This window comes from Salvelinus sp. IW2-2015, unplaced genomic scaffold (assembly GCF_002910315.2).
Source record: "Salvelinus sp. IW2-2015 unplaced genomic scaffold, ASM291031v2 Un_scaffold7785, whole genome shotgun sequence".
In the NCBI taxonomy this organism is placed as follows: Eukaryota; Metazoa; Chordata; class Actinopteri; order Salmoniformes; family Salmonidae; genus Salvelinus; species Salvelinus sp. IW2-2015.
Window position 1 is genome coordinate 1 of NW_019949045.1, and position 12667 is coordinate 12667.

The 12667-nt window shown below is 44.4% G+C and overlaps 1 protein-coding gene and 1 pseudogene across 1 annotated transcript; one reads left to right on the forward strand and one right to left on the reverse strand.

The window, feature by feature from the left end:
- Positions 1-6726: 6726 nt before the first annotated feature.
- Positions 6727-7785, reverse strand: LOC112079377 (fas apoptotic inhibitory molecule 1-like; annotated as a pseudogene).
- Positions 7786-9143: 1358 nt separating this feature from the next.
- On the forward strand, positions 9144-11805 carry LOC139027156 (coiled-coil domain-containing protein 80-like). The gene is made up of 2 exons (XM_070442314.1): positions 9144-9539; positions 9816-11805. The coding sequence occupies exons 1-2, from the start codon at positions 9532-9534 to the stop codon at positions 11803-11805; spliced, it is 1998 nt and encodes a 665-aa protein (XP_070298415.1). The 5' UTR covers positions 9144-9531.
- The last annotated feature ends 862 nt before the right edge of the window (positions 11806-12667 follow it).

Below are 12667 nucleotides of genomic sequence, written 5' to 3' on the forward strand. Positions count from 1 at the left end.
CTGTCTGGCCTGGTGGGGAGGCAGAGATCATGTTACTGTCTGCCCTTGTGGGAGGACAGAGATCCATGTTACCTGTCTTGCCTGTTGGGGAGGCAGAGGATCATGTTACCTGTCTGCCTGTGGGTAGAGGACAGAGATCATGTTACCTGTCTGCCTGGTGGGCGAGGCCAGAGATCATGTTACCTGTCTTGCCGTGGTGAGGAGCACAAATTGTCCATGAAGGAATGTCAGCATGTGTCAGAAGGCATGTTAGCATCACCCCATGTCACAAAACAGGGACCTTTGCTTCTGCTGAACGGTAACAGTATCTCTCGCCGACCTCAATAGCATAGATGAGGTAGGAAACACGGGCTGACATTTATGGAGTGCAAACTGCAAAGTCCTTTCCTAACAGATGTGGCGTCATGATGATGCATTATGAGCATATTTGTAGTAAGGCTAATGTTTCTGTTGGACAAAGAACCTAGATTGCTGACTAACTGAAAGAACATTTACTGAACCAGCCACTGGGTGCCAACAGAACCATGCAAAACTGGCCAGCAAAACCAAGAAAATATTATTAATGGGGAACAGAACATTGGTGAGTTCCCTCCTCACCTCAGCAGAATGTGGGGGAGCGAGACAGTGTGATGTAGTGCCTGTACTGCTCGTCTGGGGAGGATGGATGTGACTTAGCAGGAACAAATGCTGCAGAATAACAAGATCAGGGTATACTGCAGTCTGGGAAATCCCACATTTCTAATTTTTATCATTTACATTTTAATCATTTAGCAGACGCTCTTATAGGAGTGACTTTACAGTATGTATTAGGTTAAGTGCCTTGCTCTAAGGGCACAATTGGCATATTTTTCAACCTCGGTCTGCCCGGGATTTTGAACAGCGACCTTTCAGTTACTGGCCCAACATCGCTAGGTACTGGCCTCCGCCGCCGACACCTATTCCACATAGCGTGCACTACGTTTGACCAGTGTCCCTGATCAAACGTAGGTGCACTAATTATGGAGAAAATAGATGCGTGAACATCAGATCATCAGCAGTACAACTCTTGTAAAACCTGCACACACACACACCACACACACACTACATTGGTTGCATAATGGAACTAAAAACACTTAAAAGGCAATCCCCACTTATTATTACAAGCCAGGACATTCAGTTAGCCCAGGACCATCAGTCAGCTCAGGACATCAGTAAGCCAGTGACAGGCAGTAAGCCATCACAGGCATTACATAACAGCTCCTTTCTTGGTTCCGGTGTGCAATCTCTCCTCTTTTCATTCCCCTCACAGCCCATCTCCCCTCACTTCTTCCTCCTGATGATCGCTCTCTCTGATCACTGTTCAGTTCTCTCTTCTCTCTCCTCAATCCCTTTTGTTTTCTCTCCACCTCCCTCCCTCACTCTTCTCTCTCCCTTAGATGTCAGTCATTCTGTCGGGAGTGACAAGAGTTGTCCTGGCTGGTTTTTTGGAAAAGATAAAGGAGTGTGACGTTAGCAGTTTTCAGAGTGGTTTCCATCTGTCAGACTGAGTTGTTCGGCGAGATTGTCATTCAAGGTGCCTGAAAAACGACAACACAGGCTCTTGATCCCACGTAAGCATTTACCCAGTCTGAAATGTTAACGTACAAGCCCATTCCCAACAAGTTAGTTTCATGGTATTTCTGGAGTATTGACGGCAGCCCCAGACCCAAACAGTGGTCCTGATATCTTGTTCAAACAAAGTCGCTCAGTCCTACTACTGACCATCAACCCCTGAGAGAAGATCATTACCGCTCAACCCACACACCCAATCCAGTACCATTAACCCAGCCAATGTGATTCCACACACTCCAACCAGTACATTACCAGCCAATGTTTATCCACACACTCAACGACACAAGTTGATCCACACAACTTCCAAACCAGTACCATAAACCTAAGCCGAATGTGATCAACACTCCAACAGTACGCAAAATCCCAAGCCAATGGTTGACCACACACTTCCAACTATACCATAACATAGCAATGTTGATCCACCACCTCCAACCCAGTTAGCCATTAACCCAGCCAATGTATGAATCCACACACTCCAAACCATACCATTAACTCCTAAGCCAATGTTTATCCACCACACTTCCAAACCAGTACCATTAAAACCCCAGCAATGTTGATTCACACACTCCAAACCCCAGTACCATTAACCAGCCAATGTTTGACTCCACACCACCTCCCAACCAGTACCCAATAAAACCCCAGCACAATGTTGATACACACACTCAATCCCCACCCCCGCTTAAAAATAACCATTCATGACCATAACCTAAATATGCTCTTGATCCACACACTCCAACCATAGTCACAGATACCCTTACGCCAATGTTTGATCCATCTTGACGTGCCAACCCCAGTACCATTTAACCTAAGCCAGATGATTTGTCTACCTATCCACTTACCCAACAATTCTCACGCCTCAACACTCAGTCCTACTAGTTCATAAGCCGGCAATGTTGACCCACACACTCAACCCATGCAGGAGTTTATCCATATCTACTAACCTAGCCAAATGTGATCCCACAACACTCCTTATGCCCACCGAGTTTCTTTATTGTTCACCACACAGACGATGCCCTCTGAATCCACCACACTCCAACCTCATCACTACGTACCACTGCTTAAACCCAGCCACATGTTTGATCCAACAACACTCCATAGCGACCTGAGTACCTCATATTAGACCCTACTGCCCGAATGTGAGTGCGACACCTCCTTAGGCCAGCTTCACCATTAACCCGAGCCAATGTTTCATCCCTATCTCACAGGTGTCGCGCACAAATACCCACTGCTCCAAGTAGGCTATATAATACCCTAAGATAATGTTGGTCACATCACTCTGCCTCCAGAGTGTGTGATTATAACGCCGCCAACTCGCTCTCTTGTCCACACACACTATCTCAGAACCTCAGCTATCGCATTAACCCAGGGTCCTTCATACGTTAGTGACCCACACACGCTCACTCCCAACCCGCTAGCAGTTACCATTAACCCAGCCAATTGTTGATCCACCACACTCAACCGTACCCATTACCTAGCCCAAGTGTGAGTCCACACCACTCCAACCAGTACATAACCTTTTTTAGGGGGGGGGCCAATGGTTGATCCACAACTCAACCAGTACAATAACCTAGCCAATGTTGATCCAGTGCAACAGCACTCGAGGACCAAAGAAAATCCCCCTGCCCAGACCACACTACATTTCTCAGTTTCTCCAATTCAGGAGGCCCACTCCAGCCAGTTCCTTTGTACCTCTGACATGACAGGTCCAGGTACTAAGTGACAAGTCCCGGCAGGTAGCCACCTCCCCTCACTGTGTCCGAGAGGTACATGTAGGACAACAACACAGTCTCAGTGATTGCGGTGGAATCCCTTGCCTAGTCAGTCACACACCCACACCACTGTCACACCCACCGCAAACACCTTTTGCTTGTTTAACAGCCATGTTACCTCAATGTGTGACACTTTCCCCTTGCTTTCTTTGCTGCTGGCCAACATCGTGGAAAGTGGGTCAAACAACACCTGGCTGTCTGGCAAGTCCTCCCTAACTCCCACCTCCCTACCCTACCTACCGCAACAGCACCCATTTCTATGCAATGAAAACAGAGTCTATACAAGTTGAATGAAGAAGCCGGTTGCCATTCTCAACGACAACAACTACTAGGCTCACTACAATACTGCTGGACATTTCATCAGCCATCAATAGAGTAAAAAAGCAAGCACGAGTCACATATGATGACGCCATTATAACAGGACAGTGTATTATCAAGGGGGTCATGAGATAATGCATGTCACTCCTTCTGTACATAGTGGCAGCCCAAACATCTGCCCAGCTGTGTGAGAAGTTTGAAAAGCAGATCCTCGGAGCTCCCCTCATGTAGTTCTGCATGCAAGTTATTCAAATGATATAGCTACTGATTTGTATGTGAGTATCATACATCTGGGCTAAGTGCTTGTTGAACCAGCCCAATAGAGAAATCGATTGTTGATTGACAATCAGGGCACCAAGCCTATACATTATCATTCTTCATACAGTTAAGCAGCTCTGCTATGATGTGTCATTTAATCATGGTTACCAACACTCCGGACACCACAGCAGTAAACAGATTTGGAGAGGTTAGAGAGTGCAGAGCAAAACATGTTATGGCGATGTACCGATGTCACATGTAGCGACGGCTACATGCACCCCTACTGCCTTACCTTCAATGGCGATGACATGTTCTCGAATCTGATTCTGCAGGATGGGCTTCTTCCACGCGCTCCAGCAGTTCATATATGGAGTAGATGTTTGGATGGACGGATTCGAACCTCTGGATCTCAGACCTAATGGCAGCCGAGTTTGCAAGGTGCTGCTGATAGTTCATTTTGCGCGTCGTTTTTGTTCTTGCCCTTTCCCGACTGGTAACGAGTTGACTGGTCTGGTCCTCTGCACAATATTGTGGGTGAGGCACGCCAAATAATTTGTCGATAGCTAGCTACTTGATTCAAACTGCAAATTTGGCTTGAATGAAACAGCAGTTACTTGTCAGTGAGTCCATGTAACTGTGGCTATCCGTGAGTCCAAACAACCGACCCGGGCTCTCCTGATTCGAAATCCTGGAGGAGTGACAGTAGTATTCGGCTGAGCAACGCTTCCCATATCCTTGCTCCGTCCCTCACGGAGTGTGGAAGTAAAAAACCCTATTCACGAATATTTAGCGTCTGTATAGAATAGTAGCAATCCAGCAAACGGTAAGTACTGTACAACAGTCATGTCATAACTCTTCAAACGCTGAAAGGTTTGAAAACGCTTGCTAAATAGCCCTTTGGTATTTGCTAACTCGGTAGCTAGCAGTAGCTAACGTCCAAGCCGGGGACAAAACTCTGAATTTCTCAAACCCCTATCATCTCTCATTAGACCGACCAATCTGTTTTGAGCTTTTCTTCACAAACATGCAAATAACCAATGTAGTTATGTACCCAGGCAAACCTGCCAAAGCAATCTACATAACTAGCTAATAGTTACTAATCGTGGCTGGATGTGTTTCTGCGCAGCCAAGTCCTCGTTCGTTGTTTGTTTTAGCGTGCAAAGGCAGGCGCAAAACTCCCCCCAAGTCCGGATTTGGTCCAAACACTGGGCCTTGCAGTTGCCGAAAATTCCAAGACACAATAAAAATGTGGCTACTATATGCTATTGAGAGCAATATATATTTTTACAGATTGCTCTAGTTTATCGGCAACATTAGGTGCTTTCCCCTTCCTCTTGGGTAGAAATCCATCCGTCTGTATCATTGGACGTCATTCCCTGAACGTTTTCCTACTGGAAAAGTCTTGCTGCAACCCATTGACTTAGATAGACATCGCATCATTGTATCTGTCCTATTATGGCATCTGTGAAGAGCACAGCCATCTCCATTTTGAAGTAGTCCATTTTCTTATTCTACTACTTTTATGAGTTGGCAAAAAACTGAACGGGCATACTGCCACCATGAGTGTGTTGTTTTAACAGGTATTAAGCGAGTTAGCATTTATTGCCACTGCATTTATGGAATGTTTTCTCACGAGTATATTCAATTGGCTGATCCCTCCTGTGACCTGATAGAATTGTATGATCCTCCTTAACACAATAAGAGTCCACCCAGTTGACTACCTTTAAAATGTGAAAGTCCTCAATGGCGATGCCCATGCTAAAATAGGCATTTGGGCACGATAGTTCATTTGGGCACTATAGTTTCAAATCTATCTCTATGGCCCGGCGTTGGCTGCGTCGCGTTCTTGATGTACTTATTTGCGCAGAGGCTGCGCATCTGATTTCTCAGGGCATTTGGAATGTTCACTCACATGTACAGTATATCTAATAATAAATTATTAAAATTAGTTTAGCCATAGATATGGAGCTCTTAAGGTATTCATATATTGAGAAGAGATACATTTGGCTTTAGTGCAAGTATAGCCGTAGCATCTGCATAAACAAGCAAAGATCATACATGATTACACTCAAAACAACATGTATTGCTATATTTTATTGATTGATTTGAAATGTAAATATTTACATATTTCTTTTGATTAATGACTTATTTATACACACCTCGTTATTAGAAAGATAATACTCCTTAGTTCCACCATTAGAAATATTGATCCCATCTTGAAAACCTAGAAACAGTACAGAGACCTTGAGTCGATTGATATCTTAGTTTCAATGCCACTCACTCATCCTGAGGCTGCCTCTTCATTTATATTTACATAGGAGATATCCAAACTTCAGATTCCTGACTTGAAAAGTTCAGTGGTCTCTTCAGTCTGTCCAGCCGGCGCTGCTTTCCCCATCCACCATTAAGTAATGGATGACTCTTCAGTCTGTCCAGCGGGCACTGCTTCCCCATCCACCATTAAGTAATGGATGATCTTCAGCGTTCCAGCGGGCACTTGCTTCCCCACCACCTAAGTAATGGAATATGCCAGCTTTCTTTCCACTGCTCAAGCTTGATGCAGCATTCATGGTTGCCACCGTGAAGTGTGTCTCTGTTCCGTCATCCACAAACTCTCCCTATAGCCGACAATAAGAGAAGGTACGTAAATATCATAAAGGACTGGAAGGACAAAAGTATGGACCAAACATTAGTGATCATGTTAAACCAGAACCTTGGCCTATGTATGTATGCAACATTCATGGACACAATAACTTCACATTCAATTCCATATGAGGTTTGAAAAAAAAACCTCTTGTCTCCATTTTCTGCCCATTGAACCATACATCCATTTGTGTCCTTTTCTGTTGACAGAAAACATACAGTAGTAATTTAGTATAATTATTAGTATTTGCTTGCATCATATTTTTCACATAGGCCTACAGACAGAAGCACCATGCAGTGCATTGGAATGATTGTTAATGATTTACCGGTGTGCATTACACATCCATAAGGAGCATCATAAACATCACACAGTGCAGAGTTCCTGCTTGTTGTATTCATGTCACGATGGAGCTTTCTGCTATAGGCTACAAAGGACAGTGTTCCTTCCAATCAGGTTGCTCGGATGCCGTTAAATAGCCCCCCCAGAAGTGTTCCCTAAATAGATTATACTCCTCAGACAGCGCTGACCTGCATGTTGCCTTAACACAGTGACTATGTTTTTATAGACTTTTAGAATAGACAGTGTAGCTGGTATTGACACTAAATATTTGCTCAATGCTCATAGGAAAAACAATACTTTTTGTTTTTTTGAGCCTTACCAAGGACAATCCTGCAGTCAACACCATCCACTTGCAGACCCACGTCTTAGTGACTTTGGATCTGTTATCTATTCTATGAACTTCTGGAGACTCTTGCCATCAATCTCCAAGGTGTACTCGTAGGTAAAGCCACTGATAGCCTCAATGTTTACTGTTGCTTTTGTTTCCATGCCTCCCACTGTGAAGGTCTCCTTTCCAACCAGTTTGAACATCCAATCTCTTCTGAGCACCTCCTGAGGAAGAAAGCAAATCAGACAGCCATAGGCCTTCTGTACATAGCTCTGACTACCCAATAACACATTAGAGATTTTAAAAAGGAAWACGTTTCAGGGCCTACGTACCTGTCCATTGATCCAAACAACCCTCTTCCCTGTCGCCGTGCCGTGTTCAAACTCAATCCTGTAAACCCCATCGCTTAACGCCACCTCCCAGATACCAACAACATCTCCGGCCATCATCTTGACTGACCTTCCAGGGGTATAAAGCCTGTAGGCCTAACTGGAAATGATTATATATGTCCCATCGACGCTATCCTCGTTTCAAACCAAGGTTGTAGTTCAAATCTCATCCTATAGGCAGTTATTAAGCAATGTTAGTCCGTGTGTCCATCAAACTGTCCTGGATCTGCTCTGCCTGCTCAGCAACAAGTGCAAACTGCAATACTGTAAGAGGCTTATTGCTGCAAGACCTCTTTCAATCCAATTACTGCCAGAGGTAATTTGTATGTGAGACTTCTACAGTGAATGACTATACCTTCTTGAGACAGGCCTAGGTGATGCCTATACCTTCTTTAGACAGGCCTAGGTTAAATAAATCACACACACAATTAGCAAACTAATCAACAAATGAATCACACATTTGTGATCAAACATACAGTATAAAGAAAGCGTCTTTATTAAGGATCTTTCTATCGTCTTTTTTCAAGCATCTTTGGGTCTTTGAAAAGCGATATAAAAATCCCATGTATTATTATTAACGTTAGTAATATAAAGAGCCTACACGTAAGCAGTTTAGAAGCTTAAATGTAGTTTATAAATCTGCAATCAATAGCTATAACACATTGGTTGAATTTGGAGCGTGCCAAATAGTGAGCTTATATATGATTGCACTGTTATTGACTGTTACGATTATTATTGATAGTGCGGTCATTATTTGGTATATTGACCAAGGTYTTCAGACGATCACAGAAGAGCGCGCATGACTCGACCTTCGCCTCTCCTGAGCCCGTTGGGGGAGTTGCAGCGATGAGACAAAATCACAATTGGATATCACGAAATTGTGAAGAAAAAGGTGGTAAAATTACAACAACAAAACCAAATAAAATAAAAACTAAGAAGAGCAAACTTTGTGGCAAAGCCTGCCAGTAGATGGCATAACACTACCTTGTCTAGTTTCCCTCAATAAAACTTCCTAACTTCCCCAAACTTTAGTTTACTGGTTATTAAAACAACAATAATCAAGTGTGCTTGTAAAAATCTATATGAATACAATTCCAATCCCATCATGTATTTTTATTGACATTATGCTAATAAAATATAAAATAGTTGGGCCTACCATATCTGATTATTTTAGACTTAAATTACACCCATGGCATCTTATGGATATAGACTGCATTGGTAATACATAAATAAACGCAGCCAAGTTATTTCATGAGAAGATATGGTTGTAATAACTATAGTGCTGTATTCTGTGTACATGTGTACGGTGGGCGGTGTCGAACCTTGCCGTGAGAGCCGCTACTTATGCTGCGTTGAAGTGCTAGTCTGTACTAGGAAACTCGGAAATGTTCGACTTTCTGACTGGTTGAACTCGGCACGTGTATAGCTATAAACAATTAGCAAGTCGGACATTTCCGAGTTTTCTCGTTCCGACGTGCACGTGAACGCGGCATAAATCGTTTCTTTCTTGGTCTTGGGTTGGTCCTCAGAGGGGAGAGAGCGCTTATGYAGTCTGTGGTTAKATAGTATTTCCTCGGGTAACTCGATGCGCTGGAAGGGGGAAGGCAGAAGATCCCTCCTTGCCGACAACGCATTGAGACTTCCACAAATCTCTCTCCTTCTGAAGACGTTAGAAAAGAGGAAAATGGCCTCTAAAGTTACAATCGATGGAGTAAGTTTTGTATAGACAGAATATATGGAACCGTTACGTGTAGCCGCCTAGTAAGCAGAGGTTGCACTGTCTACATTAACATTAAATTAACTGTATGTCATTTCAGCTGCAGAAACTGAGAAAGGAGGCATTGGACGACTGCCATAATATTTCTTATCATCGGGGAGTTATTTTTTGTCACCAGAATGGAATGGTAAATGGTGCATGTTCATGTAAACTTTCAGTAGGATTATAGCACACAAGTTGACAAGTGTTTGTGTTTACTGTATTGAAGCAGCCCAGATTGTGCATTTGTCTTTCTGAACAGTTACGTCATAACCTACTGCTGAACAATTTTTCTCTTCTCAAACAAAGCGTTTTTATGGATAATCACTGATCAGTTATTTCATCTGAAAACTGGACACAACGTCAGAAAGACAGAGGACTACAGGCAATGCCTCTCTCACTGATCTTCTTATACCCATTGTAGGTTTTTCTTTGACACTGCAAAAATGAAACAGACACTGCATCTCTGTGTGTTATGGCTGTTGCTGGTATGGAGCACAGGGGCCTCTGACAGGAGACCCCTCAAAAGGACAATCTTACAACGAACATCTCTCCAGGGYGGGATGTTTAACAGAACACAAAACGTGTTGAACTCTGACAGTATTGTTCCTTCCGCTGGTGGTATAAATGTATCCCCTATGATGAGCCATCGTGACAGAATGCAGAGAGATGAGAAAGCTGAGCCTCCAAGAAGAGGAAAAGGACCACCAAGCAGAAGGATGATGCCAAGCAGAAGAATACCCCAACAACCAAAGAAACCCATAAACCAGGTTGGCAGTAAACCAGTGACAGGGGTGGCGGTTCAGCCTCAGTCCACACCAGCCCGCACCGTCCCCGGCAGCGCAGGCTCCCTCAACGTCCTGGCCAGCTTCGCAGGGAAGAACCGGGTCCTGGTCATCTCCGCCCCACATGACTCAGACGGTTACTATCGCCTGATGATGACCCTCCTCAAGTCGGACGTCTACTGCCAGATGGCGGAGCGGCACATGCAGATGATCGTGATGTTCCACCAGGAGGGAGAGCGAGGCGGGAAGGTGCGGCGMGTCAACGCCAAGGGACAGGTGACGGAGGAGCCCCTGGATACGGTCCTCATCCCCAGGCTGATGAACTTCCTGAAGCTGGAGGAGGGGAAGTTTGGCATGGTTCTCCTGAYGAAGACCCTCCAGGTGGAGGAGAGGTACCCGTACCCGGTCAGGCTGGAGGCTATGTACGAGGTGATGGACCAGACCCACATGCGCAAGCTGGAGAAGGCCAGGCAGAGGGGCTTCGTGCAGAGGTGCAAGGCGGCCGGTGTTGAGGGCCAGGTGGTTGAGTCTCAGGGCCAGGGGGTATTGACCACGGGGTCAGAGGTCAGAGTGAACTCTACAGTGGAGAGGGTGCCAGTGAGGAAAGGGGTGCAGAGACCAGCTCAAGGACCACAGGCTGTGACAGTTACCACAACCCGACCAACCACAAAACCAACTATGACCACAAAGGCAACCACAATTACAACAAAGCCAACCACAACCACCACAACTAAACCAACAACAACAAAAACAACAACAACTACAACCACAACAAAACCACCACCAACAACAAAAGCAACCACAACTACAGCAAAGCCAACCACAACCACCACCAGAAAAACAACCACGACCACAACAAAACCAACTACTACAACCACCACAAAAGTAACCACCACAACAAAACCAACAACCACAACCAAAGCCACCACAACCACCACCACTACAAAACCAACCACCACAACAAAACCAACAACCACAACCAAAGCAACCACGACCACCACCACTACAAAACCAACCACCACAATAAAACCAAAAACTACAAGAACACGACGAACCACAACCACCACAACAAAACCAAAAACTACAACAACACGACGAACCACAACCACCACAAAACCCACAGTCCCGAAGCCCTTGGACCCCCAGACAACACCACACTGGGACCTAGAGGTCCCCACCACAGACGAATCCTCCTACACCCTCTCAGAGACCCACAAAAATGGCATAGATGACGTTACAGAATCCCACAGAGACCAATATGAAGAAGACYCAACCGACGATACCAAACATGGCCGACAAGTTGTTACCTCTCCAACTCAGCTCACTAACGACAAACCAACTGAAGGTGGAGAAGAGCTGGGCAGTGAACTTAAGGTTGACTCTGATGCACAGGTGGAAACAGCTTCCCCCAAGAAGAGCAAGGTCAAGCGGCCTGTCAATGCAGAGAGGAAGAAAAAGGCTGATAAATCAGGCAAAAAGAGTAAAGCAGAAAAGAAAAGGTTGAAGGCTACTAAAGACAGTGATGGTGGCTTCTATCGTGGCAGGAGACCAGGGAAGAAGGCGCTATTAACCAGGAGAAAGAAGCAGACAACAAGAGGCCCTCCACAAAACAACGCCCAAACCTCTTAGTATCCTTTTTGGGTCATTGAGAAGAGACGACGTCTACTTGTGAGTATTCTGTTTTATACATAAATGTATTGATTAAATCTGATATGAAGCATGCATATTGGTACACTAGAACAGATATAACATAAGGAATAGAACCGAACGAATAGAACGATACTGAATAGAAACAACAGATAGATAGACAGAATAGAAAGAACTGAAAGAACAGAACTGAAAGAATAGAATAGAATAGAATGAATAGAACAGAACAGAACTGAACGAAATAGAATAGAACTGATAGAACAGAATAGAAAGAAACAGAACAGAATAGAACCGACAGAATAGACACATGATACAACATCACTTTTCTTCCCTCCCAGGTGATCAGTACTCCAGACGAGGAGAATCCTATGTACCACGCACCAGAGAGATGAGTATCTGGAGCATGTGTGTGAATTGGGCGTCAAGAAAATCTCTCTTATCATCCATCGTTGGCTCTCTGACCAATGGCACCATGAAGATGACCATACGGCTGTAAGTAAAGTTTTGAACTTTCAAATTCTATTTTACTTGATGACAGTTAATACAAGTGTGTGGTTACAGAGAAGGATCACCTCTGAAAGGCATGAAAGAAGAGGACTTCACAAACCACCCCTACAGAGCCTTGAGGAATGAGTTGCGACTGATATTTGACGACTACGTGTTATGTGCTGACCGACTTTTGATATGAAATGAAAGGTTGGTTGGCCTTGCTTCCCCTATAAAGCTACTGCGGTATAATTACAATGTGTTATGTTACTGCTACTTAGTATTTGCATCCTGGATTGACCTTGTTATTTTTGATGAAAGAGGTTTAACCTTTCGGTCCACGTCTGAGTGAAAATCC